General features: G+C 42.1%; 1 protein-coding gene across 2 annotated transcripts in view; it reads left to right on the plus strand.

Annotated features, from left to right (window-relative positions):
• The window catches only part of ppp1r16b (protein phosphatase 1, regulatory subunit 16B), a 96,911-nt gene that overhangs the window by 13,587 nt on the left and 59,615 nt on the right, over positions 1 to 23,709 (plus strand). The window contains exons 1-2 of one of the 2 annotated variants that reach the window (XM_085457651.1): positions 18,751 to 18,810; positions 19,927 to 20,341. In XM_085457651.1, coding sequence (XP_085313777.1) covers positions 20,074 to 20,341 — 268 coding nt within the window. In that variant the 5' untranslated portion in view covers positions 18,751 to 18,810; positions 19,927 to 20,073. Of the gene's footprint in view, positions 1 to 18,750; positions 18,811 to 19,926; positions 20,342 to 23,709 lie in introns of those variants that run through there. The other variant, XM_085457650.1, reaches the window with a different exon arrangement.

A 23,709-nucleotide genomic window follows, 5' to 3' on the forward strand; every position in this document is an offset into this window, starting at 1 on the left:
TCAGTTTAACAGTCACTAAAATAACTTGTAACTTATCAGGAGGATGCACAATATTGTCACATAAATGAAAATATATCTGGTAGGTCTCTAAAGTCGCCACTAGGATCCAGTCACCTAGTGGTGCAGATCTGAAACTACACGGGCATTTAGGTGGTAAGGCATGTTGTTGATTTGCTGTCTATTGCTTTTGATGTCAAATCCTCTCCAGCCTTAGGTATTTAAAAAAAAAAAAAAAAGAAGCTAAAAATAGTATTATTCGCTACTTCTTTTAACACAATCAGGTAGTCGTACCATTTAACTACATCGGCACCGCTCTTTCTATCATATGGAGTGCAGGACGTGAGAGCTCCAGCGATGCTCCGTTGACTCATTTGTTTACTGTTGGGCCCCTCATCACCGGCTGCTGGTTATCTCCTCCTCGCGTGCCATCATATCCTGGTGGTTGATTGTGTGTTTGTGCCACATCCATTGAAACAAGTTTCTACTTTCCACCTTCAACAGGAATGTTTTTTCTTGAATATTTTGAAGAGTACTCTGTTGAAGTTGTTCCCTCCAGGCCTCGATGGCCGGTGTCCTGCAGGTTTTAGATCTCACCCTGTGGCAACACACCTGAATCAAAAGATGAATTCATTATCAGGCCTCTGGAGAACTTTGAGACATGTTGAGGATGTAATTTAGCCTTATAAATCAGCTGTGTTGGATCAAGGACACATCTAAAACCTGCAGGACGCTGGCCCTTGAGGTCTGGAGTTCCCCCACCCCTGTTTTAGACAAACCTAGACTACCTGTTTTGGAGTCTGTGATAGGCTAAGCAACCAGCTGCTAGTTTAATGTAATATAAATGGCATCTCATCAAACTGCTGACGGCAGTTTTAAAAAAAAGTAAACAACACTATTAAAATTAACCCTTTACAGCCGATCGGAGCGGGCACGCTCCATTTTGCGTAACTATTTTTAAATCCCGGTAGCTCTGCAACCACGTAAGCTAGCGCAATAATTTTTTTTGCATATGAAACCGGAGGAGTTGTACTTACATCTTATGCCATCAGCTTGTCCTAGGTCACAGTTTCCTTCCACATATAGCTTTGCAAAAACTGCATAAAAATCACTTGCAGCAACAAAAACATGATATTCCAGAAACACGCTTCGCCGATCCGATCAGCTGTTTGTAACACTTCCTACGTCCATCAGCGCGAACTATCACATGACCGCATGACCTGCCCGAAACCGGAAGTGACGTCATTTTGCGGAAATGTAGTTTTTTTACGATCGGGGCCTTATGAGCCTATACTTGTGTTTTAAAAAGTTATGTTTGAGTTTATGACTTTCTGTGTCGTTTCTGGAATGCTTAGGACTCATATTGCACTGCTGGAAATAGTTTATTTTGATGCATATGCTGTTATTTTGCAAATTTGCACTATAATATTTATTTTCGTTTTTCCTGCAGTGTATAAAAATTGGTGTATTTCAAAAATAAAACTATGAAGACACTCAAAATAAATTTCCTGTGGTGGGAAACTAGTTTGTGCAACTTTTTTGTATTTACAGTTTTGAGGGATGAGCCTCTTAAATTTCTCTAACTAGAAATATATGTTAAAAAAACAAAAACGATTTTCAATTTTTTTGTAGTTTATTGCACTTTTTTGCAATTTATGTAATTACTATGCACCTAATGCAGACATATTATTAAAGTTTGGGCTATAATGGTTGTATTGATGTATAGCAACTTGAAATGCTCCCAAAAATGGCTCCACAGCATGTAAAAATATAATATAAGCTCTGGCGGACTTGGTTCTATGGTAGGTCTTAAAGGGTTAAGGGTTTTTGATGTTTTGTACTGAAAGACTTTAATATTCATCCAATTAGGGCATCAAACAAGAGACATTTTAGTAAATTATTCACATTTATGTTGAAAAATATGAAATTACCCAGGTCTACTTATACAAAATGTCTTTTGTGTGTTTTTGTATTCATGCATTTCTCAGATAAAACTTTATCAAAGCTGTCTCAGCTTTTAGTTGTCTCTTTGTGGTGTTGCAGCTCACCACTATAACCGAGAGACTACCTGTTTTCAGTATTTGACTTCAAATATCCATTAACATCAGCGTCTTCAACCACACGTGTGCGTGCGTGCGTGCGTGTGTTTGAGCGCGTGTGTGCATCTCACCAGTGCCTGTTCGGTTTTCTGTTTATCTGTTTACGTACAGCAGCAGCTGCTGCTCCTCTGCTCTCTCTTCTGCTGCTGAGTAACAAGGTTTCCTCTTTACTCTGTTTTCAGCGAAAAAAGGAAACTGCTGCTGTTGCTACTGAGCGAGTGGAGACTGGCGCCCAGAACATAACACAACATAAAACACGGACAGATCGGTTCGTTGCATCAGAGCCCATAAAAACAAAATTTCCAAAAAGCCTTGGTCTTTATTTCTACATGTGTGGGGAAGTAGAACGACAGCACATTATAGACGTATCATATTCGTACTTGCACGGTTAATTGAACAACTGCAGTACGATACAGTGCCTGACACTGCACTGAAGGTGTGATTGTGTGCGTGTGTTCCTGGCTCTGTCAAAATGCAGACCTGCCTTTTGTCAGTTTGACCACATAGACTAGTTTGACACATCCAGGGGTCGTGTTTCGGTTAATGAATGTGTTTTGTCAGAAAGGTCAGGTGTCGAATCTTGGTGTTACAGTCAAAACTAACGGCTTCCTGTTTTAATTGCCGTGTGCTGTGTCATTAGACGTTTGCGCCGTGTTTCTTCAACACTAGGTAAGGGCTCAGAATAATTGGCAGTGTGTGATAATGAGGCCTCTGGGGTAAAGCTTAAATCTCTTTAAAATGCTGTCAGATGAGTTAAAAAGCTGGTGTCACTGTCTTATAATTATCAGATGATGCCACCTTTTTCATTTAATAGTTTTTGGCTATCCCTTTCCATCATTAATGATAACACTGCAGTACTTAACTTGCAGAGAACAATCAGAGAAACAACACTGCTGAAGAGGTCGGAAACACGAGGTGTCGTGCACCTCTATAAACCTCCCTGGCTGCACGCAGGTGTCTCAGCTGCACAGCGCTAACAAACCAGCGCTGTCCAAATCAGCAATTAATGGCTGCAAGACATCACAGCTCGACTTTCTCCAGACTTTATCAGACATTGAAGGACCCAGTCAGCTATGAATTACTTATTGAAGTATTGCTGTTACAGGCTAGCAGTTTTACCTGCTTAGGAAAAGTGACAGTATACTGTTAGAAGTAGAAAGTAATTCTATTAAAAAGAGACAGTCCAGGGACTGCTCTGTGACAGGCTTATGGAATCTTCTAGCCTCCCAGCCTTTCAAACACAACATAATGATGGAGAGCACGTGAATTCCAAAGTCTGCGAGGACCAACTTCCCGGTTTAAGTTTAACTGAGTGTACTTGCTGTAATTGTGTGGCCTCACAATTTAAATAAAAGATGTTAGTTGTGTTTATTTTTGGATTTATCTAAAACTGATGATGTACCAGCCAGTATAATCTTCTGTTTTCTGCCTAAGCTACCATTCTCAGAAATTACTTTGTATGATTTTTAAAATATGGTTCTTCAGACCAAGAAGTTAATAGGCCAGCAGTTTGAAATTCATCACACAACAAGTCAGCTAATGCAGTTTTAGAGTGGGCCTGCACTTCTGTTGTGATCTAGGTCTGTTTATACCGCCTTTCTGTCATTTCCCCATACCGTAGATACCTCTGACATGACCTCATAGTGTCACAAATTTCCCTCTCCATGATAGGGCTGACATGCTCCATCTTGTCATGGAGAGCAGATTGATAGCCCTTGTTCTGCTGTGTACCCTTAGTAGGCTCCATGTTGTTTTCTTTATAACTTTATCAGCCTCTCACATCACTGTGGAGGAATTTTGCCCTAGCTTTCGTTAGCGTTGCTTCAGTTCATTGAGATTTGGGGGCATTTGTTTGTGCACAGCTTTCTCAAGGTCCCGCCACAGCATTACAGTCAGATTGAGGTGTGTTGTTTTTTTTTTTTTTGTTTTTTGTTTTTTACTGGGCCATTGCAAAGCTTTGATTCTTTTTCTTTTTGTTACAGATTTGCTGCTGTGTGTTGGATCATTGTCTTGTTGCATGACATAATTTGGGGCAAGTTTTAGCTGTCGGAGACGCAGCGGCACATTTGAGTCTAGAAAACTTTGGTATACAGAGGCTTTCATGGTCAACTCAATTTCTGCAGAGTTCCCAGGTCCAAATCATCACTGTGATTGACGGTTGGTGCAAGGGCTGCACAGTAAATCGACTTTTAATCTGAATAACAAACATGATTGAGCGAACATTCCAAAACCAAAAGCCAATCAAGTGCTGTCAAAATCATTCAGCTTTTTTTTGTATTATTATTATTACAGCTTTTAAAAAAAATCTCATAGGTTTTATTTTATGTGAGGCACGTTCTGGTTTTGTACGGGTGACCACATGCCTGCATAGGCCAATCCCTGCTGTTTCTGCAGTGTGCAGCTTGAAGTGTCCTAGGCTAGTGTGGATGAGTAACACTACGCTGAAACACAGAGCAACAAAATTCAAATGTCGGGCACATCTGAGGGTGAAGAGCATGGCCTTTGAAGTTGATCATCCATTCACTTTTTGGTAATATTTCCCCTGGCAATCATTCCCAACAGGCCAAAATTGTTCAGTCTTTTTCTAATTGTACTCTTATGAATTTTAATATCTAATGTGCTAACTGAGTAGTGTAGAGGTTTTCTGAGCAGTGCGTGATCTGACCTTGGGAGGAATTTGCTGGGATTTCCACTCCTGGGAAAATTAGCGACTGCTTTGAATGTTTTCCATTTGTGAATAATCGGCCTCACTGAAGAATGCCGAATTTCTAATTGTTATAAGCCTTACCGGACTGATGGACAGTAACAATAAGATCATTGCTCAACACTTGCTCATGATCAGGAAATCAAATGCATGTGATTAGCAGCACTCGGCTTTAACTTACCCTCTAAGCAGTAATGGTGTTTTTGGTTTTTCACTCGCTGATTCTAAATGTTGGGTTAATGGTTGTTAAATAAATAAATAGTTGGTGTATGTCATGTTTGTGCGTAACTGATTTTAAGGCCCACTAGGGACCAGGCTACTTTCATTCTGATATATAAAGCCTTATAACTGAAGGAGAGCTTTCTCCTTACCAGGACTATATATATCCTTATCAGTCCTCATTAGCACTTCCTTCCAGATTAATCCATTAATATATACCGCATACTTAATACCAAGTGTTCTGTTATGCAAAATGTCCAAGAAGCTATATTTCTCATTGTGGACATGAAATTGGATTGAGCTCTTACTGCACAAAATAATCTCATTGTACTTTTCCAGAAGTGGCATAAAAAGTTGACATAGATTGAAAGAGGCGCTGTGCAGCGCTCAAACCTCCATTTCACACAGAAGCTCAGAGAAATCCTGTAATAAATTTCCCATTTTTTACTGTAATTAATAGTGAAATTGTCTCCTCTGCCTCTCAGTCCTGACAGGCTTTCTGCGGGGAGTTAAATCTTCGTATCTCTGCAGTGAATGATGGTGTGTGTCACTTGTGCGACAGCTGTAACTCCCTCTGCCGTCTTGCTGAACGGTTTCGGTGGTCTTTTAATCTGCTTGGCCTGTCGATGGCATTAGCAGGTGATTAAATGAATTAGCCTGACCCGGAGACATTAGCACTGGGCTGGAACTCGGGGTGTGAGGGATTGAGGGAGCTGTGGTGGTGATCGGGGAGGGCGCTGGCTCTTTCTGCACACACAGTTTATCATGACATAGAGGGGTTTGTACAACTTGCATGAATGCGTGCACACGTATAGAAAACACACAGACACGCGCTCTGTCAAACACAATGGGGTATTGTATGTGTGACACTACCACTACTGTGTCTCCACGCAGTACGTCCTGACACAGCACACGCCCTCTCGCTGCTAAATGTCATGTGAAGTTACTGACATGATTAGTGTATCAAAGTGGGCCAAGTGTGTATTCTCACGGTGACAGTTACGTGATGTGAATGCTCCAGGGTTGGACAAATAAACAAGATAACGTGTTTGATAATCATTTGAGTCACTTTTTGATACAAGATAACTTTGTAACTTGGGTTATCTTCAGCCTGCCCTAATTTTGAATCATTGCAAACGGAGCACCTTTGCGATTCGTTGTGCTTTATTTTTGGAAACAGTCCAAAATTCCGATGGAAACTGCTGTGCGTTAATGTTTCCGTCCTTTGATGAAAGGCTTTGTTGTTGATGTTTTGCCGTCTGGTTGCGCGATTTGTGTCTTTTGACCTTTCTGGCTTTACATCTGCTCGTGACAGGCAGAGACAGATCAGAGCATTGCAGCACATCATGTACAGAAGCATCCACATTGAGAGAAAGCGGACACATGCATCGAGTGAGTTGCTGATTGACAGGGTCACGGCCGTTGTGGGCGGAGCCTTCTTATTTTGGCAACGGTGCTTTCAGGCTTAGAGGGCAGCTGTGAAACTTTATACCGTTTAATTGCCATCTGGTGAAGTAAGTGCTTGTTAAGGTGATCTATTCACTACTTGAAGAAAACTCTCATTGGAGTTACAAGAAGTGTATTTGTAATGCATTATGAGGGCATTTTATGATGATATTAGGCATTCACGATGGAATAAGTGACTGAATGTGAAGTCATTAAAAAGATAGTGGCTTCATTTGAGATATTATTAAAGTCTTTTATAAGCTGTTAAATAGAGAGGTGTGCATACTTGGCATATTAAAAAAACTTGTGTTTTCAGTGGGAAAAAAATGACCTCTATGCTGTTTTTAGTCAGCACTGATTCTACTCGAATACTGACACTGCTTTTGTAGTCAGCCAGCATCCATTTAAGCTGAACGCTTATCTCTATTCATTGTGTTAAAAACTTTCTTCGTCAAAAACATTTTAATGAGCGGCTGAGTGGGACAAAAGGGTGATATGAGGGGGAAACGGCCTTTAGGTGTGGGACCACTGGGCTTCGTTTTCAACTTCAGACCTGTTTATTTATTCTATTTTTTTTTTTTTTTTGTGAGCAAATGTGCTTAAGGACACTGATGATGGTGCTCAGAGAAAAACATTCAAAATGAGTGACTGACTTGGAAATTCTAATAGATGAAATGTCATTTTGAAGCAGTGAATAGAAAATCGTGCCTACCTTGCATTGCCTCAGTGCATGGGGGATTAACTTTGTGTTCATTTGTGCTGCTCCTCATAAACCCTTTCTTACAGACTACACTGGGTGTATCTACGTGGGTGGAAGAGAAGGTCTTGCATTTTCTTACAATTAGAGGAAGTCTTCTAATTACAGATAAAATGCTCAGTCGGTTCCAGCTGGGCTCTGTGTTCAGTGCAAGTTTGTATTATCGTAAAAATGTCTGTCCTGGTCGATCATGGTGTCCAGTGAAAACAGCAAGTAGAGTTCAAGTCTGCAGTAACTGATTCCTGTGCAGATACCTCAGCAGCTGATGCATCAGTTCACAGCAACCCAACAAAGCTAATGTTTGTTTTATTATAAACATCTAAAAGCAGGGGTGGGTTACTTTGTGGAGAAAGTAGAGGCGTGTGCAGCATAAAAAGTCTTTAATCTTTCATAAAAGGTGTTTAACCCGTCACACACTTTTTAATACGAAGCATTTAGTGTGCATTAGCAGTAGCATAATCCAGGCTGTGTTGCAGACAAATGCTAGTCATTAGTAGGGATGGGTATCGTTTAGGTTTTATCCGATACCAGTACCAAACCGGTACTTTTGAAACGGTGCCGGTGCTTAAACTGGTGCTTAAAGAATGGAGAACACAAAATTGGTCCAAAAACCTCTCATGTTTAGCTGTTTTCCACTTTTTCTTTGGGCATTTTAGCCTTTTTGGCCAGGGTGAAGGGAGTATCTCCCATCAAACAAGAAGACAGCCGCATGTAACTACGACGGTGTTTGCTAGTTCACCTTACATGCATTAATGTAATAATGTGGTTAGCCTACTCAACGTAAATTACACACGAACAACGTTAAGCTACTCACGCAGAGAAGAACGGCTGCTGCTGCCATCATCATCCGTCATCATTTCTGCTACACTGGCAGGGCTAGGGGCCAGGACGCTCCTCTTCGGGTTCTTGGGGGATGTTGCTAACTCCGGGTCCGATAACAGGCACCACACCCGCAGTAGATGTCCCCGGTGTGAGGTCTCGCAGCAAGCTATCAAATACGGCGCATTTCTCGGCTTTAAAAAAAGCCTTATGCGTCGCCAGGTGTTTCATCAGATTCGAGGTGTTACCTCCTTTGCACAGTATCAGCTTAAAGCACTTGTTGCAGGCTGCTGAGTTTGCATCTTTTGCTGTGAAGTACAGCCAGACTTTGACCGCTTCGCCTTGGGCGTTTTTAATCTGTAGCTCTGCTCTAAAAGCACGTACGTACCCGGGCCCGCCTACTATGCTTGCAAAGGTAAAATGATTGGCTAGAATTCAAAGTGTATTACATCTCAAGGGAAAAAAAGCACCGAAAGAAAGCACCGAAATGTGCGCTGCTTTTCGGTCTGGTTACCACCGTTTATGTCAGAACCGGTGCCATAATGACACCGGATACCGGTACCCATCCCTAGTCATTAGCTGTATCAAACTGACACAATTGATTTAAAGAGCCTTTCTATCATTACCACCAAGGAAGTTCTGTGAGTCTGTCTGTCTCTTGGGATGCACACAGATATTCATTAGAGTTATATCAAAGACTTTGGAGTAGATGATAAGGATCTAGTTTGGGGAATTTTTTAAATTGAATTGTTTTTTTTATCTTTGCACTGACATTTCACGCCATATCTTCTCAAAAACAGCTTGATGTTCTCAAGGAAAAAAACATCACAAACCAATCTGGATATGTTGGATATAAGAGGTTTTTGCACAGTGTGGGCTTAGCAGAGTTATGCACTCATGCTCGCCTCTTGCACACAAATTCTCATTCTTGTGTGACAAAAATATAATTTTGTTAGTTTAAGATTGAAAAAACTTTCAGTCTCAATCTTGGATTGAATCATTTTTAGTCTATTTTGTTGCAGTCTTTATCACCAAATGGAAGAGTGTGAAGTGTGAGTTTGCTGTCGACCTTGAAATCAGTCGACCTTAAGTAGGGTTTTCTTGCGAAATAAAGTATATTCCTCTCTGCTGCTGACGAACACGATTCAAACATTATCCGGCATTATATGGAGACAAAAATCCTGCCAGCCATTTAAGAGGTTTAGATGAAATCCTGCCAATGGAGTATTATGTCCTGTACGGTGGTGTTACACACTCACGCTGCCATTATTTATGTCTATAACCATTAGTGCCCATTCACCTTCATAATGATGATGGAAAGTCCTAAATGACCTCAGTTCAGCTGGTTTCTGGAGATGCTGGTGGCTTAAAGCTGATGTCAGTGCTGCTGCATACACACACACACACACACACACACACACACACACACACACACACACACACACACACACACACACACACACACACACACACACACACACACCAATGGATGAGGCCTTCGTTGGAAGCATTTATTCCTTGCTTAAACATTTTAACACAATCCCAATAAATGAGCAAACTTACGAACACCCACTTTACCTGACCTGGATCATAGAGATGCGAGTGATCAGTGAAAGAAAGTACGTCTCCGTTTCTTTTTGAAGCTCGTCCTGCGCGAGCAGTAGTAAACAGCTTAAAGCTAGAAAAAACCCCAAACTTCATTTGTTAGGACATATTGCTTTTTGAGGCCCTGCCTTTGCCTTTCATGTTATACCTTTTCTTCTTAGACTTGAAACAGGAAAGTCAATTATGGGTTGAGACTAAAAGGTTAAATGGAAAGTCTACTTCAGAAGGATTTCCTGTCTATTACTTTATGAGGAAAGAGTGTGTTCCTAAAATCCAGGCTGCTTATGTTTTGTAGTGACCTCGCCTGCAGTTCTGTGACATTGCAATCACAGCAAAACAGGGCTTTTATTGTAGCAGCTGCCAATTTATGAAGACAACAACCTAGCCTGAATAAATTCAGACTGTTTATTGCAAAACAGTTTGAAAAACTGTGTATAATTGCTCTGTTTTGGGAATTTGAAAAACCAGGTCAGACACCGAACGTGAAGCAGCTGCTGCTGCTAGTAAAGTGTTTGTGCTTCACGTTCGGTGTCTGTCCTGCTTTTTGCCTTAATTGTTATCAAATGTATGCTGTGTCTTTTTCGCAGAATGCGTGAGCGTAGTATAACGTTCGTATCTGCAGCCAGGGAGCCGATTGAGGTCAATCTGTGATTTGCAGCCTTGGCCCTGGGCGCCAGCTGTGATATCACCAGAGGCTTTACAGTCACCAGAACACCCTGTGTTTTACATATCTTCACATGGTTTGTCTTTGCCTCCTGTGAGGCCATCGTATCAGGTACAACTGTTTGCCTTGTCTGATATTTAGGTCCTGATGAAGCACCTTGTGGGCCAGACGGTCTCACCTTAAGGCTGCGAATGATTTATTCTCTGCTATCAGAAACTGTTTAATAAACACCAATGACTATGCTGATGTCAATTTTACTCTTCGGCTGGTTTCATCTTACAAAAACAAGTCGGCGTATCAGCGTGTGGGCATCTTTAAGCTTTAGAGACTGAGTGAAATCATCCAGAGAAAATGCCTTTATATGCTCTGTGTCACTGCTCCCAGAATACAGCATGATAAAGAGCATGCTGTCAGCAGTCTTTCAGAAGCTGTCGACTTCAGAGATAAACTGTGCTTTTTATGGATTTTGATGTGCAAATTTCAAATGTAAAACAAGCTGATTGGCTACCATTTTTATTTCATGTCTTTTTACATGTTACACCATTCTCATCTGGTTATGGTCACTTTATATAATAATATTTCATCTTTATTCATTACGGAACAATTTAAAAATCAGAAAAAGGTCTAGAGAAGACTTTATTTGAAAGATTATATTAGACTACACGCCGGGGTTTTTCCACAGTTCACAGAAAAACTCAATGACCAGTGTGTTAGCATGCTAGGATGTTGTGACACGGAGGAACGTCGGTTTCGTCAGTTACCCAGAATATTATGACATCCACAAATGTTCATTTCACCACTTGCATATCAGCCTTTATATGTTTCCTAACCAAACTAATTTATTTATTTAATAATGTATGGTGCCAATAGAGGAAATGCAAAGGTTACAGATGTGTCACTGGTGCAACTTTGATGAGTCGCAGTACAATCAAACGCATATTGTGAAAGAAAAGTAAAAAGTTGAAGTGATTTACTACTACAAGGAATTACAGAGCAGAAATCAAAAGTTTAAATCTGACAATTAGGATTTACACGTCATATAGAGCCCGATCTGAAAATCACCACCCACTTATACTACTGCCATTTGTGTTTTCAAGGGTCAAAATGTATTTTAGTCATTTCTGGTTCCTGCCAAGAACTTTTTGATTTACTAACATATCATGAAAACCAGAGCCAAATGACAGTTTTAAGCATCATTTTCATTTTCAGGGACCCAAAATGAGCAAAATCCAATGACATTTATTTTGGCTGTAGACCAGTGCAACACCTTCATGAACAATGAGAGTGCTGCATGGTTTAAGCACTGACTTTTACCATCTAACAAGGGAAAAATTCACTCCTTCATTCCTCACATTTCCTGCTTTTGCATGTTATTAAATAGCATAGTGTGTTTTGTGCTGTATCCCTATATTCACCTTCTTTTTCCTCTTACCTCCAAACTGGTTGCAGTAGACGGCTATCCCTCTCAGTCATCCTCTTAGGGAGTTCTTCAATCCCTCTGTTGTCAAGTGCTGCTCATTGGTTCTTTACATTATAGTATAAAGTGTCTCGCATTGACTTTATACTGCACATGACAGCAGGGTCACAAACACAAGCAAGCGAAGCTTCTGTTGCAAGTTGTTCCACTTTGACATCAAAATAGCAGCAAGTCTGTACATTCTGTTGCTCAGAAACCAGTGCACAACCAGCACACTGCCATACTGGAGCCATAACTTGAGAAACATACAGAGGAGCTGGCAGACATTTTTCACAAGAGTTCCCCCAAAAGCTGCACCATATGGCTGCCTGAGAGGCAAATGAAAAAGTTCACATTTTGCTGCTTGTAAAGTTAATCACTGCTGATGCACAGTAACGTAAAAGGACAGCCTGGTTAAGCATGTGAACATTTTGATCAACTCAAAACTTCTGTCGGGGATTTTCCCTGGGATTGTGACAGCTGCACAGTTGGATTTTAGTCAGAAACTTTGATTGTGAGCCATATACGTGTTTATTCTGTGGCACAATCTGGACAAATCGGTTAAACTACATGTGAAGTAACATAAAGTTTAACATATCTCTCATCAACAGTTGGGTAGGTTTCTATCTTCCTGTCTTTTCTGTCACTTGGTGTGTGTCTGTGTGCGCGTGTAACATCATTACCTCTGCTCTGATTCCTCTAACTTGATCAACAGTAGCTCCTGGGTTTCATATTTCCTGCACTAATGCCATTGAGCATCAAAGACAGCTAAGGAAAACAGTGGACGCTCTGTGTTTGTCACACATCCCTTCTGAAGTTAATTCACTTTGGCTGCTGCCCACAACCCCCCCACCCTCACCTTCACTACAGAGTCCAATCCTCACTCTCCTACCTCCCTCGCTTCCCCCCCTTCCTGACACCATGACACCCCCCTCCTCCAATCCCTCTCTCAGCAGCAAGACATCTCCCCCCCTCCCCTCTTCCCAAACATCTCCCAGTGTCACAGTGGATCAGGTCAGGAGACAACTGAGGAAGCTTCGCCCCAGAAAGGCAGCAGGCCCAGACAAGGTGTGTCCTAGGATGCTAAAGGCGTGTGCTGCTGAACTTGGGGAGCCGCTACAACGAGTCTTCAACCTCAGTCTGCGACTGGGGAGAGTGCCCGCCCTATGGAAGACATCCTGCATCGTCCCGGTCCCCAAAAAGAACCGGCCCAATGAGCTGAATGACTTCCGACCGGTGGCACTGACGTCACATCTTATGAAGACTCTAGAGCGGCTCTTCCTCAACCTCCTCCGACCACAGGTACAACATGCCCAGGACCCACTACAGTTTGCATACAAGGCGGGTGTCGGAGTGGAGGATGCCATCCTGTACCTCCTACACAGAGCCCACTCACACCTGGATGGGGGAAAAGGCACGGTCAGGATCCTGTTTCTTGACTTTTCCAGTGCCTTTAATACCATCCGGCCCTGTATGCTTCAAGAAAAACTGAACAGGATGGAGGTGGACCCCTGCCTGGTGGCTTGGATCTCCGACTACCTCACCGACAGACCACAGTACGTCAGGCTGAAGGACATCACGTCTGACACTGTGGTCAGCAGCACAGGAGCACCACAGGGAACTGTGCTGTCCCCTCTTCTCTTCACCCTGTACACCTCTGACTTCTGCTACAACTCTGAATTATGCCACATTCAGAAGTTTGCAGACGACACAGCCATCATGGGGTGTATCTGGGATGATCAAGAAGAGGAGTACAGAAGTCTGGTGAGGAACTTTGTCGCATGGAGTCACACAAACCACCTGCAACTCAACACCTCAAAGACTAAGGAACTGGTTGTGGACTTCGGGAGGTCTAGAGCAGGTCCACTGCCGGTTCAGATAGAGGGGGAGGAGGTGGAGGTGGTCAACAAGTACAAGTACCTCGGGCTGTGGGTGGACAATAAACTGGACTGGTCATGCAACACAGAGTACCTGTAAATAAAAGCCCAAAGCCGACTGTACTTCCTCAGGAGGCTGAGGTCTTTTAACATCTGCAGGAAGCTCCTGAGGATGTTTTACCAGTCGGTGGTTGCTGGAGTACTTTTCTATGCTGTGGTGTGCTGGGGGAGCAGCACAGCAAAGAAGGACTCATGCAGGCTGGAGAAACTGATCAGGAGGGCTAGCTCAGTGGTCGGCATGAAGCTGGACACTCTGGTGACAGTGGCAGAGAAAAGGACATTAAAGAAACTGATGGACATTATGGACAATGCTGGGCATCCTCTGCACACGGTCGTAAACAACCAGAAGAGTCTGTTCAGTGACAGGTTGCTTCTCCCCAAGACAAGAACTAACAGACTTAAAAACTCCTTTGTCCCACACGCCATCAGACTGTTTAACTCCTCTCTGGAGGGGAGAGGGAGGGGAAACAGGAGGACAAAGGAGGGGGGAACAACTAAGCTGTAGTGCCTCTGCACCTCACTGTACAATACCTTGTGCAATACTTTTGTAAATAGTCAACGGTGCAATAGACTCAATACTTGAAATGTGCAATTCACTTGTATTTTTATTTTTGTTCCTGTTTGTTCTGTTTGTCCCCTTCGTGTGTTTTGTTTATATTGTCTCTGTATTTGTATATGTGTGTGTGTGTATAACTCTGTAACTTCTGTCGGTGCTGTGCTTTTTTGGAAATCGAATTTCCCAGAGGAACCCACCCGAGGGATTAATAAAGTTCTATCTTATCTTATCTTATCTAAATCGCAGCGAAAGGGAGAGAGCATGGGGTCAGTTGGAGCTGAGACTAAATATCCACTCCCACAGAAACACTGCTGTCTGAACACCAATCAAAGAAAGTCAATTATTAGACAGTGGAAACCTGTTTGGAACTGTTGAAAGAAGAAATTAAAAGTTAAAGTAGATTAGATTTTTGCCCCCAGGTCCTAAAAAGAAAATAAATTGTCTACTGTAGAACATAAAAAGCAGAGACTTGCTCAGTGACCACAAACTGCCATGTTGTTTTGGGGTGGTTTTGCTAGCATTTTTCCAGGTGGTGTCCATCTTAGAGCAGTTTACCTTTTACCGGGTGTCGGTATTCTGAGCCGTAAAGGATATCCGGTTTGACAAAGCTGTTATAAAGTCTGACCTGTGTTCAGCAGCTGTGTGGGCTGGAGTGTTGCAAATGCTCTGCATGCCTTGCCAGGGCTTGCACTGCTGTCATTTTGTGCTGAATTGTTCTCGCTGACAAGGCTGTGAAGGTAGGCAGGGCCTTGACATAGCACAGAGGACCACTTTTAACTGATGGGTGCACAACACCTTGGTTTTGGAGGTGTTGATTTTTAGAGCTGTTTGCCTGTTTCCTGGAAAAGGTTTCATTTTCCTCCTGCAGACTGCAGACAAACTGTTCTCTTTAACAGAAAAGTGTATTTCAAATTCATATTTCAAATTTAATGAATTCTTAAAGTTAAATTTACGCCTTTGAGAAGCTGACAAGATGATGCTGCTTAGCATGCACAAATATGCATTAACCTGAGTGACACATGCATTTATCTACGCTAACAGATCCTGTTCCGATCCGATACAGATACCTTAGCTCTAAATATTTGCAGATACGGAGCACTGATCCGTTACCAGTTTTAAACAAGAAGCACTCTGAGAGCACAAGTCTCCACCAAAAGAAATATATACTTATTCAGGAACACTGAACATGTATTCAAATTGCTGAATGAAATGCAAACAGGCAAATGCTACCAAAAACCCAACTTCGGTGGTGGAGGTGTTTGAGATGCTGTATTCCTCACTCTGAAGACAGGGTTGAGCTGTTCCTTCCTGTATAAGGAACTCGGGCTCGATTTAAATATTATTTACTTTCTAGATACAAAATGCAATATAGCAAATAAATGCATCCAGGTAGTGCTGGGCGATATGATGATATATATCGTATGGACGATAGAAAAGTATCTATCGTGCCATTTGTCTTCTATCGTTTCTAACCCAAATTATATAAATTATTACATAAAATATATAATTAACCCTTTACAACCGGTCGGAGCAGGCACACTCCGTTTTACCTAACTATTTTTAAATCCTTGTAGAACTGGAACCACGTAAGGTAGCGCAATCATTTTTTTTTTTTTTGCATGTGAAACCGGAGGAGTTGTACTTACATCTAATGCCATTAGCCCTGAATGCCCTAGGTCACGGTTTCCTTCCACATATAGCTTTGCAAAAATTGCTTAAGAAGCACTTGCAGCAACTAAAAGAGAATATTCCAGAAACACGCTTTGCCTATGTTCAATAACACTTCCTACGTTGACATATACGTCAGCACGAACTATCGCATGTCCGCCATTACCTGCCCGAAGCCGGAAGTGACGTCATTTTCGCGAAAGGGCCTTATAAGCCTATGTTGGTGTTTTTAAAAGTCATGTTTGACTTTATGCTTTTCTGTATCGTTTCTGGGATGCTTAGAACTCAAATTACACTGTTGGAAATAGTTTATTTTGATGCATTATAATATTTATTTTCATTTTTCCTGTATTATATAAAAATTAGTGTATCTCAAAAACAAAACTATGAAGACACTCAAAATAAATTTCTCGTGGTTGGAAATTATTTTGTGCAACCTTTTTGTATTTACAGTTTTGAGGGATAAGCCTCTTAAATTTTTCTAACTAGAAATATATGCAAAAAACAAACTATTTTCAATTTTTTTGTAGTTTATTGCACTACAATTTTTTGCAATTTATGTAGTTACTATGGACTTAATGCATACATATTATTAAAATTTCGGCTATAACGGTTGTATTGATATATGGAAACTTGAAATGCTCCCACAAATGGCACTACAGCATGTAAAAGCATAAAGATAAGCTCTGGCGGCCTTGGTTCTATGGTAGGTCTTAAAGGGTTAAATAGCCTGTGGCAAATATATTAGTGTTGTCTTATCACTGTACATGCTCTTAACTTTATGCAAGAGAAAATAAAGTATAAAAAATTATATTTTTCACAAAGAAATTCCGTCTTGTGGTTTGCGACCTGGTGCTGCTGTACGTGCACCCGGATTTGCGACATACTTTACGGTAACTCAAAACAAAGACTGCACCCTCGGCACTTGCTGTTTACAGACTGCATACTTTCTAGATGACCACAGGTCAGGTGGTATATCGTGATACATATCATTATTGTGATATAAAATAATTCGTATCGTGATAAATATTTTTTCCATATCGCCCAGCACTACATCTAGGAATCTGTATGATACTGCAATACTGTACTCTCAGGCTAATAAAGCCCATTTTGATCTGGATGGGCTCATTCACTGTACCTCAGAGGAAACTTTAACATTGTAAAATCCAATATGTTGTAAAATAAAACGGCTTCATACATTTTTTTTTTAAAGAGATTTTAGGCCCAGTTTATTAATCGACATTTCCTTCATCTTCATTTGAAAACTCGTGGTTTTAGAGTTAAATCCCAAATCTCACACTCATTTCCCATGATTTGTGCATTAACTGGCCACTTTATTAGGTACATCTGTTGAAGTGCTTTCTAATGCAGATATCGAATCACCGTCCAGCACAGGCCAACACCTCAGTACGTTTAGAAACAGTAGAGACGAGCTGTTGGAGTTCAAGCCGAGCATCGGAACGGGGAAGAGAGGCAATTTAAGTGACTTTGGACGTGGCACGATTGCAGGTGCAATATCCACTTTCGCGGATGATCAGAAATCTTTTGCTCCTTTTGTAACCGAGCAGCAGTGTTGCGAGGGCGTGTGCGTGTGTGAGTTTATTATCTCATCAGCTCGTTCGCTAAAATCAGCCCCTATAAACCAGAAACGGGCGGCTGTCTCTCTGGCTGCAGTTCAGCTGTGCAAACTTTCATTTCGCCGATAAAATAGGACAGTAAAAACTTTAATGCTCTTTGCTAAATATATAAAGTATAATACGAGCAAAACAGTCAAGTCTGCAGGTCGTTTACACTTTCTACATATAAAAATAAAACTCATCGCAGATGAAGTTGTGTAGGCGCGCTGCTGTGTGTGACATTGTTTATAACCCTTGTCTGTAACCTTCCACATCATCCAAGCGGTGTCCTTATTACCCAGCATGGTGCATTTCCTGTGTTAGCAGTGATAGGCCTCGAGATGAGCTTCACGGTGTGTTTCATGTCCTTACTTGAATGCATGGGCCTCCTTGAGGAGGAGCAGGAACAGATGCTTCTGACAGAACAAACAATATCACACAGTATTTATGCACCGAGTTGATACTATCACAGTACGGTGGGAGTAAGTAGTAGTCTGTCAGAGTATGCTCACAGGCAAAACATTAATAATTCTTCTAATGAAGTGTGTAGTTTTTTCATGTATTTGTGCATTGCATATCTGTGTAGCACTAATGTATACTTAACAGTATACAGACCATCTTAAAAACCAACAAGTGAAACTGAGACAGGAATTCTGCGTTCACTGTCAGTTTCCTAAACGACCTCTGGTGCAAGAACTGCCGACAGCTTCGATTTTAAATTCCTGCAGAATAATCTGAGACCCTGCAGCTAATCCTCCTGCATCGACCTTTGAGTGATGACACATTCTTTACTAAGTATTTACTATCACGGCCCGTTGTCTCCATCTCGTCGGTTTTGAGTGAGAAGCTGTGAGAACCCGCTCACATCTTTGTGCTGGAAACTCTTATGCACCTAAGAGTCAACGGTGTGTCAAGGTTTCGTTTCATTTGTGTGCTGTGATGACATTTTTGCACCGCTCACTTGGCTGCCACTTGAGAATGTTAACGGAAAACTTCTGTTGAGCCAAGCGGAGACAGACGCGCTGTGCTGGTAAGCTGGCGACTGAAAGTGATGCTGTAGGAAGTGATTGTGCTCCTTGCTTCCTGTCCGTGTTTTTAGCACTTTGGTGCTGCAGAGGAAATGTAGAACGAGGTTGGTGGAGGCTGAATACATAAAGCAGCGATTTGCATTGTGGAGCCTTTCATCAGGGGATGCAGCCAGACTGCACAGGTTTCACTGGTGAACAGCTGCGGGCACAGGGAAATGCTTATCAGTGGTTACGTGATGGTAAGTAACTGAAAAGAAGCCAGCATGTGTCATGCATCCAGCATGCAGATGTTGACGTTTCAAGCTATTTACTTAGTGTTGTTTGTTTTTGGTGTGCGTGTGTTTGTGTGACAAATGATCAACGATCGCGTGATAATCCTGCCGGACTTGATGAGAAGTTTTTCTGGCCGTGGCGTTAAAACGTCCGTACATTGTTGTGAGTGCTGTTCAAAGGAAGTAGCCTGACAAAACTCAATCACTGCACTTTCCACTTACTGTTCCTGCATGTTTATTCTTTATTTACTCAGCTTAACTTTTTGCAGCTGCTGATCTTTATACAATGACCAAAGTAAGTTGTCTCCTCTTTAGGTTTCACCACACAGTTAGCTGTTTTTTCTGCATGTCCACAAAAATTACGAGAAACTGAAAAATGGGCTTTTGCTGATTCACTCACGGTGCTGCTGTCAATTGTCAGAGAGAAAAGGAGAGATGCATTTTATTCATGTTTACACAAATGCAGCGCTGACATGAAAAGTCCCCACGTCAACTCGCTGCTCCGGTGCTTTTTTTCTCTCTCATTGTGCTGGCGCTTGCTTGTAGTGTTCAGGAAGCGGTTTGCCTTGATGGAGGATGGTAGAAAAACCCGTTAACAGCTCACAAAGCAAGTGGATCACCAAGACTATGACCCATGCAGTTCAGTTAAACATTGAAACCGTGACCTCTCATTCTTGCTCTTGATTCTCTCTTAAGTGAAAATATGCAAGTTGGTGAAAGAAGTGAAGCGGTCATGAACAAAATATTGATTTCATATTTGTTCACAACAGACAAAAGAAAGTAGACTCAAACGGTGGTTCGGTGCCTTGTTAACTGGTAGCTTGTTCTGGGGTCTGTTTAACTAGGACACCAGAATGCAGCTCTGTGCACTTTGCTGTGGTGTGTCAGACCAGCACTTCTTTCAAATGTCAGTGTGTCCCAATAGACTCTGCAATGTAGAGCTTTTACAACTTTAAAGTCCAGAGTCGGCTTGAATAACAAGCATCAAACAACTTTCACGTTTTATTTACTGGTGTATTAAAGTGATAATAGTTTATAGCTGGCATTTTGTGGCTCAGCTTTTCCCTCCGTCTCTTCTTCCAGGTCGTTCACTGCCGCTGAAAGGATGATAACGATCGTGGGAGGAGGCCACGGCCGGAGGTGCAGCCCTCGCTAGAATCCTACTTCTCTTCCAGTTCACCCCTTTACCATCGCCCAGTGTTGCTGTCCACCCCACCCCAACCTGGCACCATGGCCAACCACCTGGAGCTGATCCAAGAGCTGCAGCAGCTGGACAAGGTGCCCAGTCTGGAGAGACTGCGGGCGGCCCAGAAGCGGCGTACCCAGCAGCTGAAGAGATGGGCTGTGTATGAGAAGGAGATGCAAAACAAGAAGCGAAAGGCCGACAAGAAGGGACGCATTGCTAACAGCCTCCAGCAATCAGAGCCCAAGAAACATGTGTCGTTTGCCGCCAGCGTGGCGCTCCTGGAGGCTTCGGCCAGGAATGATCCAGATGAAGGTAAGACCAGTACAGCATATTAATGATACGTGCAGATCAGAAAATAAAAGGGTGGCTTATTTATTTCTGCTTGCCTAATTACAACTAGTTTGGATTCATTACATCAAGTATCCTAAATATTTTGATTTAGCGATGAAATAAAGGTATTATTTATGGATGTGGGGCAGGGTGAGTAGAGCTGGGGTTATTTCTTTGTTGCTTGCGAGACGACAGGAGGATGAACAGGCTGCACAGAGGCCGGCGTTGCCCTTTTAATTTAATTCTTGAACTTTAGTATTCCTTGTTTCAAAAATAAATAGTTTAAATAAAGTTTTGCTCAACTGAGCTCAGACTTACCCTCGACACCGCGTTTGAATAATGACGCTAATTTCGGCCTCACCACACTACTTCCCCTGGATATCAAAATGCCAAGGTCAGGAAAACGATTAGCTTGGCCTGCCCACTTAAACCGCCAGTGGAAGTCACTCCATTCCAATTGAATTTGTTCTGCTAGGAGACTGTTTTATCATTGAGAAATAATGGAGTTGTCACACTGAGATGAAACTCTGCCAGTCTTTTAATTAAAATTTCTACGGATGGGGCCCCCCTATTTGGAGATAATAATTGTTTTCCTCCAGTACCGGCAGCCCCGTGTTGCTGTGGCTGTGCTAACAGTGTGTCGGCGATGCAGGGATGATAACAGGCTGCTATCGCTTAGATTTTGCGTCTAATTTAACGTCACTGTAACTTGAAATTGGATTGAAGTTTGTTTTATTTATTTGTTTTTTTTAATCGTCACAAATGCAGCCCACAGCAGTGCTACTGTATATTCTTTGCTCATGCAAGCTGTCTTCACAGATAGGACATCCCTCTCAAGGCTGATGTATTTTCACAATAATTTTTACAAGGCTGAAGCTACTCTGCTGTGCCTGTACACACACGTGGACTGTTCACTGGCACGTCTAAGCTCCAGCTGGAGTGTGAGACACTAGAAGTCTTGTGATGTCTACAGGGGTCTGCTGGATTTTATCACGGCGTGTAGCCGAAATTAAACTTTGGTGTAAGCAAAAGGAAGTTACTTAATTGGGTAAAACTGAAAAAGAAAATCTTTGATGTTTTTGTTGCTGGTTTCATTGTTGTGCGTGATGTGAGAAATGGTTTGAGCATCATTTCGGGGCTTTTATTGCAAACTGCTGCGCTGTGTGTATTTCCCAGAAGGTCTGCTGAGGCACTTAGACTGCACCAGGATGTTGGGGCTGATCGTGTGAGTCTTTAGATTGGTTTTGAGAAACCACACGAGGAAGCAAGGAACACACAATGTCTACTCATCAATATTGACAGGTCCCTTTCAGGGATGGTTTAACAGCAACAAACATTTGTCTGCTGTCACACACTTACTCGTGTCAGAACGAATGAGTATTTGTACACCACTGATAGATTTCTTTTTGAACTCTTCAGCGGTGTCCTCCATGTTAAGGATGCACACATACAAAAATTCCTGATCAATTTTTCAAGAGTAGAAAAAGGAGGTTTTTAATTTCAATACAGCTAGACGGGGGATACATTATTGCTTTGACTGTACACTGTGTCTCTTCTCCTTCTGATGCAGTTATCGATAAACTGACTAATTAATTGAGCGTTAATGCTTTGACTTGCAGGAGCTGCTATAATGTGACTCCTTGTGGTTGCAAATGGATTAGGATGAAGTTAGCAAAAGTGAAAAGACTTCATGTTCTTCTGTGACACAGTTGTGTCGTGACTGTGCTATACAACGAGCTACGATTACCACCTCTAAGCACAAATTTATTATCGGAGTCTGAAGACTGTTTAAAATTAATAAGAGGGCTTGCAGGTGGTTCAGGTGTACAAAAGCTCCACCATCATGACTGTCAGAATAACATGCCAGCAGAGAGAAAAGGAATTTTCCAAATTTAGTGTGCATGATTTTTGATGGTTCTCTGCTTTTGATTCCCTTTCCTTCTCCTTATGTCCTGCAGTACTTCCGTATAGAGATGTCTGCTATCACTACTGTCTAATGAGAGTGACCATGAAAGAGGCAGGGAGGATAAAAAAAAAAAGGGAGACAGGATGTAGTGTTGCCCACACAGCTCCAGTGGCAGCTGGCTAGCTTAGGAGCTTGATAATCTCCTCTCTCATTCCCTCTGGTCCCCAAATGCTCGATCAGGCGTCATGAGTCCACACACTGTGCTGCTCCAGCACACAGCACCCTTTTTAAAGAAATTTCAAAAAGGCGTATGTATGTATGTATGAATGTATGAATGAATGAATGAATGAATAAATGGAAATCGAAAGTAGATGAAAATGATGGGAAAAGGTTGAGGCATTTTTAGAAATCAGGACTGTTTATTGGACAGAAGTTAAACCCCTGGTCGGCCTAAAGAATGACTACAAAGGCGGCGCTAGCAGCAGCGAGTTGACGATGAGGCTGGGAACAAAAGTAGCCATCATCACCTCTTTTTCATGAACAGGACGGAAGGGAGAGAAGTAAATACAGAGAGACTAACTTTGACCCAGGAGTTGCTCTAACAGCCTCAAGGCCACAATAAGATGAGAGGCTGGGCTGAGTCATGTTTAATCCCTGATTGGTTGGAGTAGGCGAGCTGCTTCCTGCGATTCTTTGCCTGCTCTTTTTTTCTCTCCCTGTGGTTTGGGTCAGAGCTTCAGAGCGCGTTGGCTGGAGGCGGCCTGTGATTGTGTGAGGACATAACCAATATTATGTGTGATAACTCCTATGCATGCTTTATAAATGAAGTTTTTTGTGTATTTTCAAGCTTTATTATATTGACTGTTATTAAAATCTATGTAGATGCAGGTGTACAGGTGTTATGCTTGCATTTAAGTGTGTGTGTGTGTGTGTGTGTGCATCCGTGCGTATTCTTGTCATTATAACTTCCTGTCTGCTGAGAGAGGAAGCAGACTCACCAGACTGTGAGAGACACGGGACGGGTATGGTGAAACTGCAGAGGGTATATTGTACATTTATGTTTAAGAATGTTTGTGTGTGTGTGTGCGCGTGTGTGTATGCAAAAAGTTTTTGTGTGGTTGTGACAGAGAGAGAAGGAAGAATATTTGAGCTTACGTAAATGCAAATTTTGAGTGTCTGTCTCAAGATGTGTGAAAGCAGCAGTGAGTAGGAAAGTGCTGGATCCCGAGTGTGAGTCCATTTCTTCGCCCCGTGGTTCGCACCATCCTGAACCCACTGCCCTCTCATAGTGATGAAGGCTGATGGCTGTGAAATTACTGTGAAGCACTTTGGTGTCTTTTATGCGCGCCTCTTCGGCAACTGAGATGGATGGGATTTCTCTTCTCCAGAGAACTGCCGTCCTGCAGAGGAGCAGCTAGTGGGGTCAGAAGGAACTGTCAACAAA

This window comes from Copadichromis virginalis, linkage group LG5 (assembly GCF_057382275.1).
Source record: "Copadichromis virginalis isolate Kocher_CV1m ecotype Utaka linkage group LG5, C_Virginalis_male_GT1.1, whole genome shotgun sequence".
In the NCBI taxonomy this organism is placed as follows: Eukaryota; Metazoa; Chordata; class Actinopteri; order Cichliformes; family Cichlidae; genus Copadichromis; species Copadichromis virginalis.